This window comes from Lagopus muta, chromosome 8, assembly GCF_023343835.1.
Source record: "Lagopus muta isolate bLagMut1 chromosome 8, bLagMut1 primary, whole genome shotgun sequence".
NCBI classification, from domain to species: domain Eukaryota; kingdom Metazoa; phylum Chordata; class Aves; order Galliformes; family Phasianidae; genus Lagopus; species Lagopus muta.
In genome coordinates, this window is record NC_064440.1 from 21,601,012 (window position 1) to 21,623,618 (window position 22,607).

General features: G+C 35.6%; 1 protein-coding gene across 16 annotated transcripts in view; it reads left to right on the forward strand.

Moving 5' to 3' along the window:
• Window positions 1-16,729, forward strand: part of OSBPL6 (oxysterol binding protein like 6) — a 77,380-nt gene extending 60,651 nt beyond the window's left edge. For all 16 annotated transcript variants that reach the window (XM_048953120.1, XM_048953122.1, XM_048953123.1 and 13 more), the window contains 14 exons: window positions 2,125-2,290; window positions 3,262-3,392; window positions 5,430-5,537; window positions 7,688-7,825; window positions 8,800-8,884; window positions 9,076-9,329; window positions 10,584-10,721; window positions 11,063-11,126; window positions 11,723-11,801; window positions 12,914-13,058; window positions 13,756-13,900; window positions 14,852-14,978; window positions 15,581-15,703; window positions 16,204-16,729. In XM_048953120.1, coding sequence (XP_048809077.1) covers window positions 2,125-2,290; window positions 3,262-3,392; window positions 5,430-5,537; window positions 7,688-7,825; window positions 8,800-8,884; window positions 9,076-9,329; window positions 10,584-10,721; window positions 11,063-11,126; window positions 11,723-11,801; window positions 12,914-13,058; window positions 13,756-13,900; window positions 14,852-14,978; window positions 15,581-15,703; window positions 16,204-16,312 — 1,812 coding nt within the window. In that variant the 3' untranslated portion in view covers window positions 16,313-16,729. The remainder of the gene's footprint in view (window positions 1-2,124; window positions 2,291-3,261; window positions 3,393-5,429; window positions 5,538-7,687; window positions 7,826-8,799; window positions 8,885-9,075; window positions 9,330-10,583; window positions 10,722-11,062; window positions 11,127-11,722; window positions 11,802-12,913; window positions 13,059-13,755; window positions 13,901-14,851; window positions 14,979-15,580; window positions 15,704-16,203) is intronic.
• The last annotated feature ends 5,878 nt before the right edge of the window (window positions 16,730-22,607 follow it).

Here is a 22,607-nt window from a genome sequence, read left to right on the forward strand (position 1 = left end):
TCTGAAGAGGCTGATGAATGAATGTTATTTCAGCCCTTGGAATAAATCAGAAAGTCAGGACATGGTGTACCTGAAATCATGTCTTCAAAAATGAGGAAGAAAAACTAGAGGGATGCATCAAGAAACTATGTACTTAAAAAGATAGAAAAACTAATAGGTAATCAAGGCAGCATCAGACCACCATGAGTGTAAAGAGAAAGCACTACAATGAGAGAAGAAAAAAAGGGAGGAGAGGTTCATGGGCATTGCTTCTTAGATAGATGGTTCTTCAAGAAAATGAGTTTCTTTGCTGTTGATTTTTTTTTTTTTTTTTCCATTGTTTGTGAAAAGTAACTTGGAAACTCTTCCAAGATGCAGATGAGGAGAGTTCATATCAGTCAACAGTTAATTATTTTTGGTTCATGTATCTAAAGCAGTCAGCGAAGCAGCTACTTGTTTCTGACATGTCAGTGTGTATTTCTTGCAAGCAGTGTGACGGTAATTGTAGAGCATATGAATGCTGTTTCTAGGACTGAAAATAAAATGTTCTTTTTTTTCAATAAACTTCACTAGAAAACATTGCTTTTCAGCCTGGCCAGCTGAGGTATGAGGCAGCAATGCTGTCTCTAGAAGGAATTTATTCTACATCCCTGTTAACAAAATCTTGATATGAGTCAAAAAGGAAGTGAAAAAAAAAACTACTTTGTTGTATAAATAGAAATCAAAACAATGAGAGAAGAGGATAAAGTTTACACTGGTTAGGTGCTGTGAAATGGTTAGTCTGTGTTATATGGAATTGAAGGGCAAGGTCGAAAACGGTATTGCTGGAATGTGCTCAAGATGTGGTTAATAGGTCCAGTAGGATTTTAAGGGAGAAACCTAAGATGGTTATTGGTGACAAACGTTATAGGGAGGGATTGGCAGAACTATTCTTCAATGTAATCAAATAACAAGGTACCAATTTCAGATACTGATGGCAGTATGTAACTTATCTGTTGATGTAAAAAAATATATGTATCTATCTTAGTAATATGACTTTTTATTTTATCTGCTACTCTTAATCATGTCTCAGAAGGCACTTTTTTTCCTCTATTTTTCATATTTGAATAATTACACTGGGCTCCAGCATGGAAGTTTTTGATTTATACATTTGGTCAATATGATAAACTTGAATTTGTTTAACAATGCTTAATACTGAAGTAAAAAAATGTAGTTCTGCATGCATTCCCCTTTCATTTAGTTTTGAAAATTAGGTTCTTGACTGGATTTTTATACAAATATATGCAAATGGTAAAATAAAAATGCACTGTCACGCACACACGTCACATGTAAAGCAGCATACATACACTGCTTATGGAACATATAGGTAACTATTCAGTACACGTGATATATTTATATGTAAAACTTATAAATAAGGTACGCACTTATTTTTTTGTTTACTGTACTGGAAACTATAGAAGGAAAAAAGTGAAAACTGATAAACGGAAGTCTTTACTGCATTTTACTTAACTGCGTCTCTATGCATTAATTTGTAGCTCTTGTACTTCAAATGAAAATTAAGTGAACATTTATTTGTGTTTTTTTTCTTTTTTATTTGATAGAAAATGGAAAGACCACATGATTTTCCCTTTTCATTGTTGCGTGTAGAGTAGTTTCTACTTCAGGTGTAACAGTGGTTTTCGGATTGATAGGGAGATTAATTTTCCATGATACATTTGAGAATAGTATCCTATCTCTAGTCTGTGGAGGAACTTGCATGCTGGTACTTGAAAAATGGATTCATACTATGTGGACTCCAACGACGATATACAAGGAAGCGTGTGTTGTGGCTAAATTTTCTAGTTGTCTTTTAAGCATTAGGAAATGACCAGTTTTTGTGAATGTTAGAATTGGAATATTCTACTGCTAGCAATTAGCTCAATACTTAGGCTATTTTTGTCTGTTTCAGTGAAAGTTTTCAAGAACTACAAGGAATTCTGCATCAACTGTGCTGTGATTTAGGACAGTAAAAAGTTACACGTTTGTTCTTCACATTTCAACCAAGCACTTTTTTTTTTCAGAAGGAGTAATTTATATTTTGCTTCAACAGAATTTAAAAGTTGGTTTGCTTCTTAAACAATACATCTTTACTGTTTCTTGCTGTAGGTCCCTTTCAGTGCCACAATGTCCCCAGTTCGGCTGCATTCGTCCAATCCCAACCTTTGTGCAGATATCGAGTTCCAGACCCCCCCAAGCCATGTAACAGATCCTCTGGAGTGCTCTACAGAGTACATGAAGCTTCAAGAAGAATTCTGCCTGATGGCACAAAAAGGTAACTAGAAACATCAAACCTTTCCTTTACTGTGCTTTTCTGTTGTGTTTCGTTATTACCTTGACTTTATCGTGGCCAAGATGTTCATCTGTGTTAGATGATACCAGAAAAGAATTTAGAGCTGGTCAGGTGATTTACTTAAAGATTACGTATATTATCCTTCATATATTTTGTTTGGATGTTGTGAATATGGAGAAAGGTAAACCCTCAAATGAGGGCTTTCCTTTAGAAAAAATTTGAACTTGTTTTTGCACCGTGTAAATACATGATTGATATTGGAAACACTTGGTTTTATCTCTTCCAAAAGACAAATCAAAATGTCACTAATGCATAACCTTGTGCAGGGATTTTTTTCTTTCTGGGTGCAAATTTTTGTGAGAGATTCTCTGCGTCTATTGATGCAACGAAGGTAATGTTTACTACTAAAATGTACTTTAGAAATGTCACTGCATTGCCAAAAAAAAAAAAAAAAAAAAAAGGTTCTGCAGATTGAAAAAGGCTTTTAAATAGTATTTGCAATCAGTTTGCTATGTGTTGCATAAAAATGCAGGAAAAATATGACACTACTTAAAAAGTAAAGTCTATTTGAAGACCAAGTAAGCCTTGTTATTGACGCAATATTAAGTCTTTTCTTAGCCAAACTTCAGATTTTATTACCCTGAAACATAAACAAAGGAAAAAAGAGAGCCTCAGACACAGATTTTCCAAATATACAATTTTTCATTCACTCAGCATCAAGAATATACTTAAATAAGGTGTGAACATATTGTATATATGTTGCAACTCTAAGAAGCAAGTGGCTGTACTTAATCTGGATACACATTACTTGAAGTTCATTCAGGCCTGTATTTCAAATTTCTGTATGTGTGGGATAGAAATCTCACTCTGTCTTTATTGCTAAAGTATTTTAATAAATGTAAATATGTATTTCCGTATCTGAGAAAACACTTGTTATCTTTTTTTTTCTTTAGTGCATTCGCTTTTGAAGTCTGCCTTCAACAGCATAGCTATAGAGAAGGAGAAGCTTAAGCAGATCGTCTCGGAACAGGATCTTACAGGTCACAGTGCTCAAATAGCACACCTCAGACAGTCCCTTTCTCAGGTATGTTCTTGATTTGATTGCAAGCTCAGCTGATTTGCCAGATGCACTGTTTCTGTTTTGGCTATTCACTGAGGTAGGGGAAGCCAAAAGAACAAGGTTCTTAACCAGAAATATGGCATATATTCTGCTGTGGACGTGAGAACATAGGTCCAACCTCAGTGCATGTGGAGGATATATATCTTTTTTTTCTTTTTGTAAGCATGTGTTTATTATAGTTTTCCAAGGTAAAACAAGAGTATCAACAGTTTTTATGGGAATGATAGATATCTTTTTTGGCGCCGCCTCTAGCGCATTCTAAGAGATACTCTAGTTTTTTTTAAATTGAGTTTTAAATTTTGACTGTGTATTTTCAGATTTGTTTTATATGTCCTTGTCTCCAACTGCAAAAGGAATTATGTGTTAAAGAATAATCATGGGTAAACAGGATTTTCAAATCTGAACCTGTTATTGGCCGGTGTCTCTCCCACTTAAGCTAAAGGAAAATTTGTCATTGGCTTTAGTTGGGCAGAAGAAATGGAGCAACAGTAAGTGCTTTGGTGGAGTACCCTACACCATTTTGTGAGATGTATTTTCAGGTTGCAAAACAACTCCAGTGTTTCAATTTAGAAAAGCTTGTGCAAGCAAGAAATGACAGCAGAGGTGTAGGGGCAAATAGAACTTGACCCAAAAGTGAAGACAATTTCATGCATTATTATTGTTACTGAGTTGTATTTTTTTGCTGTGAAATTAAAACTGAGGCATAATGCTTCTGCAGACATAGATGTGTGATGTTACATAGATTGATTACTGCATATGGCAGTAAAGAAAGATTAAGGCCAAAATATAATGGTAACCATTTATTGTCACTGATACAAATTTAACTAGGACTTGCGGAAACTTGCTAGCAGCTGGTATAAAATAAATGGTGGTATGTTCCTCTTATTCATGGCCTCCGGTGTCAGTCTAAAAATCACTGTCTCAATGGGCAGTAAATGGAAGTTTAGCATAGTCAGTCTCTTGACCAGGTTTTGGCAGTTTAGGAAGCTACAGCCCAATTGATGTTAGTGGTTTTACCTTACATTTTCCCTTCCATGTGAACATGCCCAGGTCATTTCAGAACAAAGCAAAATGGCATAGTTTAAACTGTCTTCAGTGACTGTTAAAACCTATTTTACTTGGATCCTACATTGTTTCAGTGCAATCATGTAATCTGTTCCAGGGACAGGAGCAGAAAGATTGTGACTGTGGTAACAATAACTGCCCACTACAACAGTATGTCTGCTGTTCTGTTATTCCCAGTGTGAGGGATACATTAGGTTTATGTCAATTCATGTTCTGGGTGTATAACATACTATGCTTTTTTGGATTTCAACATGCATGTACATGTTGAAACATGTCACAACGTGACAACAGTCACGTCCTTCTAGACATCACGCGATGTGAATATGCACCCGTGTTTATAATCTAGCTTGGGCATTAAAGGAGGAGGAAGACTAGCAGATACCAGGCACCATTTACATTTTACTGGCATCAATTTATTTTGTGGTCCATAGTTTTTTGTGAGCACACACATGCATATACAGCAGCTTGGTCTGGACAGGCAGACGTCCAGTGATGCTAGTCATTTTTGTTGTTTTCTCCTGAAAAGCAAGCAATTTCCTTCTGTGGGCTCTAAGAGTTGATAACTATCGTTCAGAAAGTGCTGTTGAGCCGTAAATCAAGAATATTGCAGTTGGTTCCTTTTCATTGCTCTGCAGTTTCGTAAGCTACTGGCATAGCTACTGAAGAGCTACTTGAAGAATTAAGGTAGAATGCAGCTTAAACTATGGGAAGGTATCGGTGCCCTCTGACCCTAGAAAATAATTGATAGCAAGCTGGTGAAAAGATGAAATAATGTTATAGGGGGTCTTGAAATGGGTATTTGCTTATAAATGAAAGAAATTGGGTTCTGTGACTTTTTTTACAACGTTTCTGCGGTTAAGATTTTTTTTAAAATATTTTTTGGCTGTTTAACACTTTTTTTAATTTGTAAATAAAATGTGCGATTTTTATTTTAAGGCTCTCAACCAGAATGCTGAACTAAGGAGTCGCTTGAACAGAATACATTCAGAATCTGTTATTTGTGATCAGGTTGTCAGTGTAAATATTATCCCTAGCCCTGATGAGGTAAGACTTCAGCCTTTAATGGGTTTAGAATATGATCAAACCCTGCTGTTCCTCACTAATAGCTAAAACAGATTATCAGATCTCTCAGGCTGGAAATTGGATATCTGTAGATGTTTTCAGATCATACTTTTTCTACATAAAATTTGAACTTTTGTCTTTGCATATGTCAGGGCTCACGAAAGAACTACGTTCTCTGCAGAGAAATAGGGAGGGATTGCAGCTTTGTGGGAATTAATGAGGTTTTACTGTAATGTAACACACAATAACACAGTAGGTAACTATTTCTGTATCGTCTCTTGCCAAATCAATAGAGTAGTGTAGTGTCTAATGGCAAGTGATTAGGTTTAATATCTTGAGTAGTGTTCAAAGGGTTCAGTGCATGAACCAAGCACTATACTAAATGTCTTGCTTTCTTCAGTCAACGGATAATCAAATGTGTTACAAATCAGTCTCCCTTGTGAGAAGGACAGATCTGAATTTGTGACCTGTAATATGTTGCAGTTAGTACTGTCATTTTGACAGCCATTCTGCTTGCATTTTACTGAAATACTTTACATCTGTCACTTCCATTCATTATTTTCTATGCATACATCATTTCAATTAACATACTGTGGTTTCCTATTTTTTTTTCCAAGAAGAAAGGCAAGTGAAAATCTGTTTCTGGTTACTTTATTTGATTTTTCAAAACATCCCATTTTTTGAATGCTGGAGACTGACAAAGAGAAGATGGAGGTGGCACAGTGCCAGGGCACGACAACCTGTGGTTGAAGCAGCTGACAGTGAAGTCCTGAGCAATGACTGTCTCTTCCATTTTGTATTTTTTGCTGCTTAGCTGTTTCTTTTTTAATATGTTATCTTCATACAGGTGTGTCTGACTGAAAAAGAGTTTCAAAGAGGATCCCAGGTCTCTCTTTTTTGTTAATATAACCTTTAGTTTATGGAATACGCTTTAGTGAGCATCTTTTGTTTGTATTTTTCCATGTCCCTCGGGTTGATACAGAAACTTAAAATTTTAACTACTTTTTGTAAAGATAACACTGAAATGAGCTGTTTCCGTTATAATTCTTCAAACACCGTAAATCATCCACAAGCTTATAAACCTCAGTTAAAAAGGATGAATTTTTGACCTCCTGGCTTGTTTGTGACTTTTTTTTTTATTGTCAGTGCATTTTGAGGCACCTGTATAGAAACAGGATGAAGGTGTCAACAGAGTCATTTGCGGGACTTCCGGAGTAAGGTTAATGGAGATTGTATTCCAATATGAAAAGAAACTGTGTTTCAAACACATTGTATTATCCCAGAAACATGCTGTATAAATTAAGGGATTAAATAAGAAGTCTGTTTGCCTCCACAGCAGCTGGTGCTTTAGTGGAATAATTCAGAGAGAGAGAAGCTTAAATATTTTGTTCCTCCTTTTTAAAAGCTTGTAGAGTAACATGCTGAAACATGGCATTTCTCTCATCAAATAAGAAGAGGAAGAAGTGTTCAACTATTTAAATTAGCTTGCCCCTGAATTGATATCCACAGAGCACAGTTTGGGAATTCTTGCATTTGCAATTCTCTTTAAAATAAACCATAGAGAATTAATTCCCGCTAGTAATTGTGAATCAGTGTTAATCACTTAATTCGAATGAGATTTTGGAATATGTAGCCAATCTTTCTGGGTATTCAAACTTTTCAAACATTTATTACTAGGCTAGTTAACAAGTCTACGTATTTTGAAGGTAATGTATAACTCCCTAGCCTTATTGAGTTTTTGGAGCTGGGTCCAAGTACTGTTAGTTGTTATGATGAGGTATCTTTCATCTGAATTTCATAGTTGAACTCATTTGACACAGTGCAGCTATTGTCCACCAAAGCATTCCTTTGCATATAGAACTAGCTCTGTAATTATTCACTGCTGAAGATTAGTAGCGGGTGCAGCTTAGAAGCAGCTTTAAATGAAGACATGTATCTCACTGCTCAGATTGCACTTTATTTTGTAATTGTTCCAGCCTCGCTTATTGAGCACACAAGAAATCCTACTAAAATATTATCTCTACTGTCTTTTCCTATATGTGACACAGAAAAATATTCAGGTCATTTACCACTTTTATGTGTATTTCTTTATTATTAGAAGTAATATTTATATTTCTCTGCATTATTTACAGACGGGTGAACAAATTCATGTCAGTTTGCCATTGTCTCAGCAAGTTTCTAATGAGAGCAGGCTCTCTATGTCTGAATCAGTGTCGGAGTTCTTTGATGCACAGGAGGTGCTTTTGTCTGCTAGCTCGTCAGAAAATGAGGTAGGCTATGATAGTGTACTGCAGCTTTGCTGTCAGAAAGATTCAAGTATTGATGTCACTAGTGAATGGTTATTTTTTAATGCCATTTAGAATAAAAAGGTATCAGAACACGTAAGGTTTAGATAAATTTGCCTGAGACTCGTTTGTGATGGGCTGCAGAGGTTCTCTGAAATTTAAAACTGAGCTGGAAGTTGTATCAATAATTCATGTTCATTACATGTTCTTAGTAGACTGTGTCAGTTTCAGGCAAAGATGACTGCAGCAATTAGGTCTGACTGTGTGGTCAACTAATTTAGATTTTAAAGTATTCATTAAAAATAAAACAAAACAAAGTTGTTCTATCATATTGAAGTTATTCTCTGTAGTCAGAGAAGTAGACAAGTGTCAAAAATTGTCTCATTGAAGCTCAAAGGTGACCCTGCATCATGTGGCTGCCCTCAGCTTTCCCATGGTATTTGAGCTAACTGCAATATTTTACAGATTGGCACTTCAGCATCCCGTTGGAGATGTGCACAAGACAGAGATAAACAATTTTTTTATTGTTCTAAGAAAACAAGTTTAAACAAAATTTTTAAAAGTAGTTTTAACACTGATATAGTTCTTGTTTTTCAAAATGATAGGTCAGTGTTTGTATTTGTGTCTGCTGAAATGTACATTTTAATGTTTGATTCTGTATGAAAAACATAAGTCTCACTATGCTGTTACCTTCTAGTCCTTTTGATCTCATTTGGAGTCACCCTTTTGTAAATGTAATATCTGTATTTGGCTTCATAATAAGCAATGCAGAAACAATAAGGAGAGCATGTTGGTGCATTGGAAATATGGCTGACCGAAACCTCTGGTTGATTTAGTTGAGATCTCTAATTGTGTGCCGATTATATATTTGAATATTTTTGTTTCAAGTAATTGTGTGTATAATTTTTTAGTAAACTTTATATACATTTGAATTAATTGGTATTTTATTTATGTTTTAGGCTTCTGATGATGAATCTTATATCAGTGATGTGAGTGATAATATATCTGAGGACAACACCAGTGTTGCAGACATTTCTCGGCAAAGTATACTGCTACATTTTGAACTTTGGCAAATTATGTTGATTTTGTGATTTGCTACTTCTGTGTACAAGACCAACTTTGCTGAAATCAGTAAAGCTGGGCTTATTTTTTCTGGTGGTGAATTTAGTTCAGTCACCAAGACTGTTTTTCTTAATGTGGTGCTATGTTGTGATAATACTTTTCTCCCTTCCCAGTTGTCAATGGTGAACTGACTGGAGGAGCGTTCAGGAATGGACGGCGAACTTGTCTCCCAGCTCCCAGCCCTGACACCAGTAACATCAATCTATGGAATATTTTGAGAAATAACATTGGTAAAGATCTTTCCAAAGTATCCATGCCAGTTGAGCTAAATGAGCCTCTGAACACCTTGCAACATCTTTGTGAAGAGTTGGAGTATAGTGAACTCTTGGACAAGGCTGCTGAAACGGATGATCCTTATGAACGCATGGTAATAAATTTAGTGTAGCACTTCTTATGTCTGTATTAAAAAGGAAACTGTTTTGTGGAGGTCCATACAGGACCCTCTATTGGTCTTCCATTACACAGAACTCCCTGCTTGGTCAGGTCCATCTGCCCTGTAGGTATGTCTGTGTTTTTCACCTGATAGCCAGCAGCCAGCATTTGGCTCTTATGTTTGTGTATATTGTGTCTTTTCTTCATGGGAGACAGGGAAAGGTGGTTAAGGGATTTGGCAGCACTGTTGCTGAACATATTTGTTGTTCCCTGGCACAGCCTCACAGCACTGCAAGTACCTGGCAGTAGATGGCCTGTCTTTTTTCGTGGCCAGGTACTCGGGTCCATTAACTGCCCTGTTCACGTGGGCTGAAGAGAGCAAGGGATTCTAAATGCTAGAGTTTTTTCCTTACTTCTGAAGAATTTGTACCTGTCTTACAATAGGAGCTTGAAGAGGAGGCAGAAGAGGTTCGGGAAGAGAAAGATGGTGCAACTGAAATTGAATTAAATTGAATGAAAGTCCTCATATCTGCTACTGAGATGTAGTGCACGACTGGGCAACTGTTACAAGCCAAACTTAACAAACACCTTATGTTTTCACACCCCAGCTGAGGCACTTTCAAAAACTGAAATTTTTGAAAACAGAAATGCTGAACTACCCAGATCAGACCATAAGTGATGGCTGTGCTGTGAATGTTGCCCGCTTTCTGCTCTGCTATTGGAAAAACCAGGAGCTTGTTATCTGCGTGCCTGTCATGATTCCTTGAACTGCAGTTGCTAACTGGAGCTGCAATCTGAATTAATGTGGCATGTCAGTTAGCATATTACTCCAGCTGGCTCTTGTTCAGAGGTTGGAATGTACAGGTAGATATAGGGGGGTGGACCATGCACGGGAGATCGTGAGATACCTTAGCATGAAGGACATCCTCAGTGGGAGCTCTTCATGTTTAGCAGTAAATAAAATGGGTACCAATGGGGGAAAATTCAATGGGGGAGAATTGATCCTGTCATTTAAAATTATCATCCAGTATTCACAAACAGCATGGGTGGCTGAGTCTGTGTTGTAGCTCTTGGTTGATAAGCCTGATCAAAGGTGGAAATTAGTGTCTTGTACAGATTGTTTTAGGGGCCTATGAGAAGAGACTGACAGACCATGAAAAAAAATTGTACCACAATTCTGCGATGTGATATCCCACACTATAAGAATCTCAGCCTATTTTCTGTTATGTTCTTGTCTGTATTCCAACAGGTTCTCATAGCTGCTTTTGCAGCATCAGGTTATGCCTCTACGTATTTCAGAGCAGGAAGCAAGCCGTTTAACCCTGTGCTTGGTGAAACTTACGAATGTATTAGAGAAGACAAAGGATTTCGATTTTTCTCTGAGCAGGTAAAGCTTGTTTCTAGATGAGTATTGATGTTTAGGTTTCTTTGTTTAACAGAGTGATCTTCTTCCTTCTTTTGAGTTAAAATGGTATGTTTTCTTAATAGTAAAGAAAGGTAGCAAGTATGAGTGAACTCATTAAATACTAGAAGGTGTCTGTTTTTATAGTAATCTGTTGTAGTGTTTTAAGCAGATAATGTAAAACTGAAGCTTAAACTGTCATCTGGTTTCATAGCAAAACAAGTTAGTAGTGTGGACTGCTTACTGTTTTTATATTGCAGTAACAGTTGTATTGTTTTTTGGAATGAAAATTAATTATTTTTTAACTCAGACAAGCTGTTTTTCAGGTTAGCCACCATCCTCCCATTTCAGCCTGCCACTGTGAATCGAAGAACTTTGTGTTTTGGCAAGGTATACATTTATAATTGAAAAGTGCAGAACTTTTTTTTTTTTTTTTTTACTAGCAAATAAAACTTTGTAGAAGCTGAGCTTTGTATTTATTTAAGTTTTATACTTAAAGTTTGTAGTAAGACATTAAAAACTGATGCTTTGAATTAATTCACTCAAAATTCTCATTCCTAAGAGTAAGTAGATGTGTTACATTTTCTTGTCACTTGCAGCATGTTTATACATTTCTATTTAAAAGTTGTTTACCAAGAAAATTATTTCTTATAATCACAAGCTGCTGTTTTTTTTTTGTTTGTTTGTTTTTTGTTTTTTTACAAAGTTGAACAAGCAGATGTTTATTTCTTTGTCTCTACTGTCTTATACATTGAATTTATATTGAATAGTCTCAGGAGAGATTTGACAGCACAGCACAGGTATAACTTCTAGAAGAAAATGAAACTTTATCTTTTCTGATCTAATACCATTCTCTAGTTGTTTGTTTTCTTTTTTTGTATTTTATGACAACCTCATACTATGCCATTGTGATGTAGTACAGCAGATCCCTGTAAGAGGGAGAATTGAGTCTTCCTGGTTTTGTAAATCTTTTCTTTTATATTCAGATATCAGGTGGAAAAACAAATTTTGGGGGAAATCAATGGAAATTCTTCCAGTTGGAACCTTGAATGTGACTCTTCCAAAGTAAGCTACTGTTTTATTTCGTTTTGTTTTCTGATTTAGTCTAATCTGTATGTCCTTGTAACTGGTTTGGATGAAGGATAAGCAAAGGGCACATGAATTGAACTGTGTGGGTGAGGGTTAGTATGTAGCTCAAATCTCTTGTGTGTACGTGCAGGTTGGGACACTGAAGTGATCAGCTGTTCAGAACAAGGCTGACAATACTTTCAGCTATCATTGTCCATATTAAAGCTCTCAATACTGCTAGTATGGCCTCAGAAGAACCAGTACTGATATTTGAAGGTCATTTTCAAAATGTGAAAGCCAAAAAATGCAGTTTGATTTTAAACAAATAGTGTAAGGAAAGAGTTTCAATACAAATAAAATTGGTTTTAAGTTGTAAACCATAAGAATATGCTAGGAGAGGATACTTTAAGCATGCCTGCATGTTCTGCAATACTCTGTTCTTGATCCTTTGAATTGGGGACACCTTTCTTTCTTTCTGCCTGTAACATATGGCATCCTTAGGGACTCCACCTCTTTATCATATCAAATCAAAGTAAATGCATTCTGAAGTAGCTTTGTCTTCTGTCTACATGTTCGGCCCTTAGCTCTGTAGGAGAATGTGCTTCATTCACCCATTTTAATCTCTGACAACAGATGTGCTCTTACTCCAAGTAGCTTTGACAGAGGAAAAGAGAAAATGTACCAGTGAGCCTACTTCACTTCTGTTTTCTTCTTTCCATATTTAGTTCTATCTGTAATTTAATTGCTTTGTCTGCCTCTGGCCTAAATCCAACCTTATACTGATCTTTGGATCCAGGTCTCCTAGAACTGAAGCTGAAGCACATAATGCTCTGAGGACAGTGAATATGCTCTGCAGGACTTCAGTGATTCATAATGTCTTATTTGTATTTTGTAGCATCATTCTTCAGTTCTCCACACTAGAGCTTAGGTGAACTTTTCCATGGAAGATTAATAACATGCCCAGAACTTATGCTTTTAATAAAATAAATGATTGTTACAAAAGTTTTTCAGGAATATAGTCTGGTAATTATGTTAATGATTGACTTTTTTTTTTGAAATGATTATCATGATTAATTTGCATTATTAACCTCTTATTGATCTATTCTTAGGTATGGAGACTACTATGTCTGGAACAAAGTCACTACTTGCATACATAATATCCTTAGTGGAAGGAGGTGGATAGAACACTATGGAGAGATAACAATCAGGAACACAAAAAGCAGCGTTTGTATTTGTAAACTCACATTTGTCAAGGTAACACATTTATTCTAATGCATATCACTGCACGGCTTAAGTTTGTATAGAACTGTTTCTTCAATATTCCTGAAATATGTTACACTTCTGACTTATCAACATTTGTGAATATGTAAATCATCAAATAAGAGTGCTATTTCAAACAGTATGAACTGTATCAAAGTACTGTTATCAAACAGTACTTCTATTGAACTGGTCAACTTTATGTCAGCATCTTACATTGCTGTACAGCTGTGTGCTATACTGCTGTTGATTTTAATGAAAATCATTTAAAAATGAAATAGCAAAATTTCTGTTATTACAATGGAAATGCAAGCTCACTGGATAGACTTCTGTGCCATCTGGGTTTGCTAGAACTTGGCCACCACTTTTATCTTTTTGGCTTCAGTAATGCCTTCACTCCTGTTATTTTAATAACCAGGCAAAGGTCATAAATAAAAACAGGTCAGTGTACAGCAAGTAATTAACTGTACTTAGATACCTTTTATACCAAAACCAGTTATCGAGTCATTCAAGGTTTCCCATACACTAACACAGTTAATATTCAGATCATTCAAATTTTGAATGCCGTTATTCTCGGTGAGCAATTCTGATGTAAAATTTTGACTGTTGGTGACACATTAAGATTCATGCAATGTCGGTATTGGCACAATGAGTGATGTGGTGACTGAGTAGTAATTGCTTATAAAACTTGCAGGTAAACTACTGGAATTCAAATGTAAATGAAGTCCAGGGAGTTGTGATAGATCAAGAAGGGAAGGTAGTGCATCGCCTCTTTGGAAAGTGGCACGAAGGTCTTTATTGTGGTGTAGCACCTTCAGCCAAATGTGTGTGGAGGCCAGGTAAGAAGCTTGTGATAAACTCTGGCAGGCACCATGGTATATTTCTAAACTGTGTAAAGCACTCTGAGCAATCATTTTAAGTACATGAAATGCTACTGGGGAAATATGTTTTTAGCTAAACAAGTGAACAAGGTTTTACAGGTGTTTATAATGAAGATAAATGGAAATCTCCTACTTGGTTCAGTCTACATCTTGGTTTGACTTCTTATCAAATCCTTTTGGGTGCTGGAGAGAACATAAAAATGAAACTGAGAAAATATTTGGATATCTAGGTCTGCATGACTACTTTCTCAAAGAGAGCGGGGCCATCTTACCAAATTTAGTCTTCTGTTAAACTAAAGGATTTGTCTTCAGAGATAGTGAGCTCTTGTGATTTCAGAAGCTGAATTCAGCTTGGTTATTGCTTGCTTAGAAATTCTACCGTTGAATTACTCTTCCTTTGCACGTGTAGTATTTTTCATATGTAAAGAGTGATTATCCAGAATCTGTCTTAATTGATAATGTTTTGTGCCTGCTATGCTCTGATGGCTATCAATGCTGAAGGTTCAGGACAGTGCCCAGTCAGACTTTGCATGAGTATACGGTCCAGAATTAACACAGCAATTTAGCTAGGATTGGCTTTTGTATACGCATCTGAAAAGCATGGGAACAGGAAGTTATTTCACTTGGAAATCTTGAGAACAGTAATTTTTATTTAAAAAGGAAGGATCATGAAAGCTTTGAATCTACTAGCAGGTAATTACAACCTATACAGGATAAGCAATTGAAATTAGTATTTTAGTGCATGTTGATCTATCTAGAGAATGCCTTTTGATACTTTTTAATTGTGTGTAAAAGTAAAGTATTTTAATATTTTTTTGCTTTTACAGTTTAATAAATATATAAATATTTTGCATGTTTATATTAGCAGTTTAAAAAGCGTGTTTTTCTTTGTCATGCATATACATGCAGGCTCCATGCCAACCAACTATGAACGGTATTATGGCTTCACAAGATTTGCTATTGAGCTCAATGAATTAGATCCTGTACTGAAACATCTTCTTCCAACAACAGATGCACGATTCAGGCCGGATCAAAGGCAAGAATGCTTATTTATGCACTTAATATTTGGTGATTTTAAGGGTGCATTTGGCTGAGTATTGGTTTTTGTCTGTGCACAGTCTGGACTTGGAGAATTCTCCTAGCTCTGAAGGTATTCAGTAGTGAAGTCAAATTTCTGCTTCACTCAATTGAAGGAAAGGAAAATAGAAAGCATCCTGCTTAGTATACTGCACAAGCCTTCTAGTTGAAGGTACATGCTTAGTATACTGTACAGGTCTTCTAGTCGAAGGTAGTATTCTTCATAACAGGCTGGAATTACATGCTCTGAAATGTCATGCCCTGCAGCTGTGAATGGAGGCAATGGGAATTCCCTCCTAATTCTCAGTTTATACTACTTCAATGTTTGTGATACACTGAAGTAACTAGAGATAATGTATGCCTAAGGCTGGAAGGCAGTTACCTGCAACTGGGGAGTCGAGTATCAGTCACTCCCATTTTCTGAGGTTATGATTAGATCTTACAGAGGGTACAGCAAAGACAAGGAGCATGGTTTTCGCTAGTCTTTTGTGATGAACAGTCCTAGAAAATTCCTTGTTCAGATACAGTATGATTGCTATAAGATAGCTGTTATTCATACAGGCTTCTAGAGGAAGGAAATATAGAAGCAGCAGCATCAGAGAAGCAAAGAATAGAAGAACTCCAGAGAAGTCGGAGGCGGTACATGGAAGAAAACAGCATTGAATATGTACCCAAGTTTTTTAAGTGAGTCTTTTCATTTCAGTAGTAAACCTTTGCTGTGCTGTGACTGAATGAATTACTGCACCGCACAGCCAATAGTTTTTGAAGTTTAAAATGGGGTAGAAGTATAACATTCTAGGAGCTGTTAATGTTCATCATTGTTAGCTCTTAGAAACTAAGATTTAGCTAAGTTATTGTAAGTCATTGCATAGACAAAGTAATAAGTAAAGTAAATAAACAAAAACAATGTATGTACACACACACGGATATATAATGTAGATTTAAATGTATATATACACAATTACAATTAAATTTTTAGGGAGTTTTTTTTAATTAAGCAGTCTTTTGAAACAACGGATACCCATTCCAAACACCAGGAAGAATCAAAAGTGGTGAGACTGAAAAAGGCCTGATGTGTGATTAATGAAATGTTATGGTTAGATCAGAGAGGTATGCTATTGATTGCATATTGTATAGGAGAAGAAATTTGATATCGGACTTCCCTCTCTTTTTTTCTTCTATAGAAAAGTTATTGATGCTAATCAAAGAGAAGCCTGGGTTACCAATGAAACCTACTGGGAACTGCGAAAGGATCCGGGATTTAGTAAAGTAGAAATTCCTGTACTCTGGTAAACTGAGAATGTAGATCTAGTAAACATATCAACTCTCTGAAGAAAAAAAATAACTATGCACAATATGTTTCTTATAGATAAGTGTGGTTTGTGGGTCTATGGAAAAACCTATCATTTGCATTTATTTTCATCTTTATAATGGACTTTTGAAAGTGCATTAGACCAGGCCCCTGACCACTTCTGGATCTTTTTAATTTTGCAGCAGCCATTAAAAAAAGAAAAAAAGAAAAAAAAAAAGAAAGAAAAAAAGGAACAAATAAAAACCTTTTGAAGTTTCATACAATGAAAATTCAGAAGAGAAGCAGATGAGTTATCCAAAGTCACTTGGAGGAGGCGGTAAATACAAAACTGCAATCGGTGCTTTAAACAGACATTAAGAGTAATGTAATTTAAATTAAAAGAAAAAAAGGAAGAAAAACAGAAAAAAATCCATTTTGTTTCAACTATTTTTGTTAAAATCTTTTGAGTCATCACACTGTCATTTCTGGCTTCAGGTTAGTCCTTTGGTGTCCTGTGCTTGGACTGGGCCTTGTCAAAACATGCTTTTCTGAAAGCTGTTCCCATTCATATGCCATTGTTCATGCCTTAAAGAAAATACCAAGATGTACAGTAAGTCATTTTAAAATATATATGCTTAGGCTTGTGTGAAGGGCAGATTTTTAAAGCACTAGGATTTTATCATGATATAAATATTGGAGAACCTGTATTATTTAAAATCAAAAGACAGCCAAACATCTAACTGTATTTCAGAGGAACAAGATCTACTGTACATGCTTTAGCTATTGGGATCTGACTGTATAATCAGACTAAAAAGAAGCTGCTAACGAGTTAAAATTGAGGCAATTTTGGTAAATGCATATGAGTGGCTAGTCAGAAAATTCATATTTTAAGTGGCTAATGTTGAGATGCATTTGTTGCTTTTACCACTGAGCGAACATGGTCTTGCAGCAAATTCATTTCCCTATAATTGCTTATGCAATTAGGATTCCCTGAAGCTTTGCAACAGTGTTAAAGCACAGAAAGATTTCATGGGAAGGTCTCTGGCTTCGCTCCAGAGGTTGGATCGTACCATAAATGAAATGTGATAGTTTTTTCCACACATGCTGTTTACTGGCTCTGTTCTTTCCCCAGCCACTTATTGCATCTAAATTTATATTTGAGAGTAGGGCAGAAGCTCCTGTGCTTTGTAGCTACCTTCTGCTACTCGTGTTGCCAAAATAGCTTTTATGCAAAATTATATTTTACAGTTTTTCTGAAAGTGACTCTATATTTTTGATTAAGAACCAAGACTCTTACATAATGCTAAGCCTCAGTAAATATATGTAGGAGATGGTTTGGCACTTTCTGAATGAAAATCTCTGAAACACTGAACAGTAGTAGGGCAGATTTTAAAAGAAAAAGCATAATTTTATTTGGTAAAACGTGCATTCCATGTGGTATGGCCTGGTTTTTCATTTATATGTGTATTAAGCATCCACTTACTGATGCCAGGTTAGATTTCATAAATAGACTCTGTATTACTTTCTGCATGTAAACAGCATTCATAATGCATACAATTTTTCCTATTTAAAATTGATTCCAATAATGAGACCTATAAAAAAAAAAGTTTGATTACTATGTAACTGCCAGAAATGCTACAAGGACAGCTGTCAGTGCAATACAATATGTACCTATTCCTCCCCCTGCCTCTTGCTTTTGCAAAGCTGACATCAGTTTGATTACTTAATATGCGTTTAGTTCTTCCCTTTGTTTATTAAGCAGAACAATTGGCTACTAATGAATCCCAGTTTCTTCATCTTACCAGGAAGAAACATGAAAACCTGAATAAAATATTAAGTTGAATTTTAAATAATTATGAATACTTGGTATAAAAAAACCCTGCAGATTATCGGGATTTCTTCCAAAGGAAAATTTTAATTAATGAATGATGTAATTTTCTTTTTTACTTCAGCAGAACTGGATTTCTTCTTTTTTGATTTCTACATTTATTATTACAAAAAAATTAAGATATATAAAGGTTTGGGTTTTTTTAATTGTATTTGTTTCACTTCAACATACTTGCTCTAATGGTGTTATACTACAAAACAAATTGGCACACTATGTGCAAAATAGTGATTGATTATACTGGGTCACTTTTTAAAATGAAATATACTATTAAGCATTTGCCCATCTCATGCTTCAGTCTCTGTGTGCAGTTTGCTGCAGCATTGGAAAGTATTATGTATGCATATCTGCAGGTATATTTGAGGGACAGAACTTACGTCCTCTTTTGTTTTTTGAGTTTTTTCTGTATTTAAATTAAAAAAGAAAAGGTATTTAGTTTTACAGTGTTCTGATAGTGTTTCATGAATACCACTGCAAATTGCAATGCAAACTTGGTTAACACTGAAGATGCTATCACTTAATTATTCTTTTGCAATTGTTTATCTGATACTCATTGTAAGAAAATTAGCATTTGATTTTTTTAGAGTTTAAAAAAAATGGTACACTAAATCTTTCTATTGAAGGCACTCTTTGAACCTATGGAGTATTAATTAAACTGAATGTTAAACTAGTTAATTAGTAACTAGAGGAATTACAAAGCGTTGCAGGATTTTTTCTGTCTTTATCAGAATCCTAACAGTGCCAGCAGGTGTGCCATAAGCTGTTTCCTACAGTACAGAATTCTCTGTGCTCTGTGAAAAAAATCTAATTTTTCCTGCAAGCTTGATTGGACACTGTGACAACGTGTTGGGTTGTGGTATGTTTCTTTGCCCAGGTCAGTGATGAGATATTCATCTATGAGCACTGCAAATTGACCCCTCTTTGCAGGCTGCCAGCAGGGTCTTAGCCGCTGGTTGGTCCCTTCAAGCCTGAGGATTTGGGCAGTTTCCAGCCCACCTTGTTCCATTCATCTGGGCAATATTTCCTTTACAAGGGCATAAAAGGTACTTACTTGCTCGGCAGATTTAATTGCTACAGATTTGGTTTGTGATGAAAATCAATGTCAATCATTTCACATTTTAGAAACAGGAGTTCAACTTTCAATATAAAGATGTTTCCCTTGCTTTTTCTCTTGTTTTCTTTAAATACTTCTGTGTAAAGTAATCAGCCCTTAAGCTTCAGTTCTGCAGTAGTGAAATGTACTGTCAATTAATACTTTAAAATGTACTTCATTTTCTTCCTTGTTCTGATACTGTGGATATGATAGGGCAACGATAGCTATGTCCATCAAAAGCTGTGTGATCTTACAAAGACTTCAATAACTACATTCCTATATTTAGATGCATATTAACAAGATAGCAGATTTTCCTGCTTATTAGAAACTGTTACCTTGCTGGAAATAACATTTGAATATGAGTTGATTTTCATAGTATCACTGTGATTAAAATGTCACATCAGCACTCATTCTAATTTTAGATGCAGGTTGCATGAAGTAAATATTTTTGTGTTAGATCGTTCTATAATACTCTGGTCATCTTACAAATACAGTCACACCTTTTTGTATCATTTTTTTCCCCCTAATTTTGAACTTCTGAATCTGAATGAGCATTTATGACATTTGTGAGTTTTGCTTGAACAGCAGGTGCCAGGCAGATGTGAAGTGCTGCAGGACATACATGTTACCAGCATTGGTCCTGCCCTTCCATGTGAGGATTTGCACCCCAGCCATGCGTTCCTGCTCATTGCGTTCCTTTCCCCACCCAAAATTGGATTTTTAGGATAGTTTGGGAGGAAGGAGAGCTTCACTTGCAAATGCACAATAACTGAGAGGGCTGGATATTCTGGGTTTTCTTTTGCGAGTTTAAAAAAAACCCCTTCCTTTAGCTATCAAAGCTTGGTTAGTATGTTGCCTTTGTTTTATAGGATTTTGAATTGTTTGCTGCATAAATGGGCATTGACTGTTTTAAATGCCGCTGGCTGCAATAGTCTGAGGAATTAACTCTATTGTAGTTGTCCCTACTAATTCTGGATTTGCAAAATGAAAGCAAATGAAGAATTCTTAGATTAAATCTAAAGAAAAAGGGTATTTTTATTCATATGCTGAAATTGAGGGGTTATATTGAAGAGAGTTTGGTTCAGCTATGGGAAAAAGATATTCACAGAGTTGTGTGGAAAAAAAAAACCAAACGCTGGAACGTCCTCACCTGTCAGCATGTATTATACAGACTCCTTGGAGAAGGCTAAAAGATTGGTATGTCTTAACTACTTATCTGAGCAGCTATTGGGGCTGCTATCTAGCATTTTCATCTTGGATGTCATTAAGCAACACTCCTCAAAATTGAACATACATTGCTGGGAGTCAAGGTGGTCAGAGATACAGTTGCAGCTATTTTTTTCATTGTTGTTAATCTGCTCAAAATTCTAAGGGAACATTCAGTATAAAACTATTTCTGTATTTCTGTACTTTCTACTTTATCAATCCTGATTTTTTATTATGATTCTGTTTTATTATGATTCTGGTATCACTCAGAAGATAAGTTTCATGGAGAAAGGATGTGTTTTTTCCCGTTTGTTTTTGTTCCTGTTTAATTGTTGGGTTTTTTTTGTTTGTTTTAGAAGAATCTAGACTGTGCTAATTAAAATTTAATTATTAATAAGGAGAATATCTCCCTGAAATCTCTTTGCACTCCCTCAGAACAGGGTATGGCACCACAGGAATGTTATAAATCTCATTAAGTTAAAACAAAGAAAAGGCTTATTTACAGCAGTTGATTTTATTTTTTGTATTATGCAGTGTAAAGGGTCTAATCACAAAAGTTATTTAAACTTCAGCATATATAACCTTTTGTTGAGTATCTTGGTGTACATTCCATCCTTCTTCCACTGACTTGAGGAGCCTCTTTGTAAAAACCTCCTTAGGGGAATTTCTATATGGCATCTTGCAAGTTTAAAAAGCGTCAGAAATTGATCCTTAGGTGTTTTATATATATGTACATCCCTCTTTTGTCAAGTTCTTTTCTAATATTAAACCCACCATGTCTTTTTCCCCTTGTGATCTCTGACAAACTTGAGAAGGGAGAGACTACAATGGAGAGCAGTGGAACCAGAGACATCAGTTCTGTCAGTGGCATCCTTGTAGCAGAACAGAAAAAATTCAAGCATCTGCAGATTAAAATGTCATAGCAGCTGTTAAATCTGTTTCAGGCAGGTTGTTAATACCATTTCTCTTTCTAGTGTTCCATGACAGTATGAGCAAAGGGAGGATTGGTGACATTTGCTCAGAATTGATTCTGAAGGTAAAAAGAAATTTTATTCTATTTATAAATAAAAATGACTGTAGACAATATTTGTCTGAAGTGATATTGGTAACATGGACAAAGAGGTAGAGATTTTATAAATACGGAAATCAAAAAGTTGGGATATATATACCACTCAGCAGTGTGTAATATATTCTGTCCTGAACTATGAATAGTAAGGATACCTATTCATATCCCTGGAGCCATGAACCACATGTTGTCTCCCATGAAACACTAAAAAAAACATTTCCATGTTTACTGCTAATTTAATGATCTGTGTTCATGGATGAGGCATATCTTATGCTAAGCTATAATCTTGCTGTCACAAACTATTAGGAACGCAAAATGGGAAGAGGTAAGCAGTCTTTCACAATGGTGGAGGTGGATGATTTAATTGTTTGTACTCTAGGCATCCTCATGATAAAAGCGTTATACAAATATTCAAACAGAGCAATTCTTCCTTGTGCCAGTCAGTTTAGCCACAAATGCAACATCTTTTTTCTAGAACTGTTTTACTATTTGTGATTGCATTTCTGGCAGCTGGAGTCTGTTGGGCTGGTTTCTCATGTCCGCTGAGAACAGTCAGACTGGAAATTCAGATTTCTTTTCTCGTAATTGTCTGTTCCTTTATCTCATAGTCCTCTACCTTTTGTAAATTTACTTCAACAGGAATATTACAATAGATTTTAAAAGTTCAGTTTAGATTAACCCATCAGTATTTTGTGGGTGAAGGAGAATTCAGGATACGTTTCTTAAATATGTTGAATAAATCAAGTGATACAAAATTATCATTGTATTTGCCTAATATTTAACATACATATTTGGAGATCAAATCACCAATAATGAAATGGTACATAAAAATTTAAAATCTGCATTTTCACCCATCTTCAAGGTGAAGATTATCATTCTAACATAAGTTAGAAATTAGGTGTATTCTGTTCTTCAAAGAAATGTGGATGGTATTCATTGGAGGCTTGCATTTATCATAAGAAATTCACATCAGAATAAATTTTATATTCAGCTGAGTCTCATCTAAGACGTGACTAGGAACTGAGAAATGTTGATGAATATATTCTG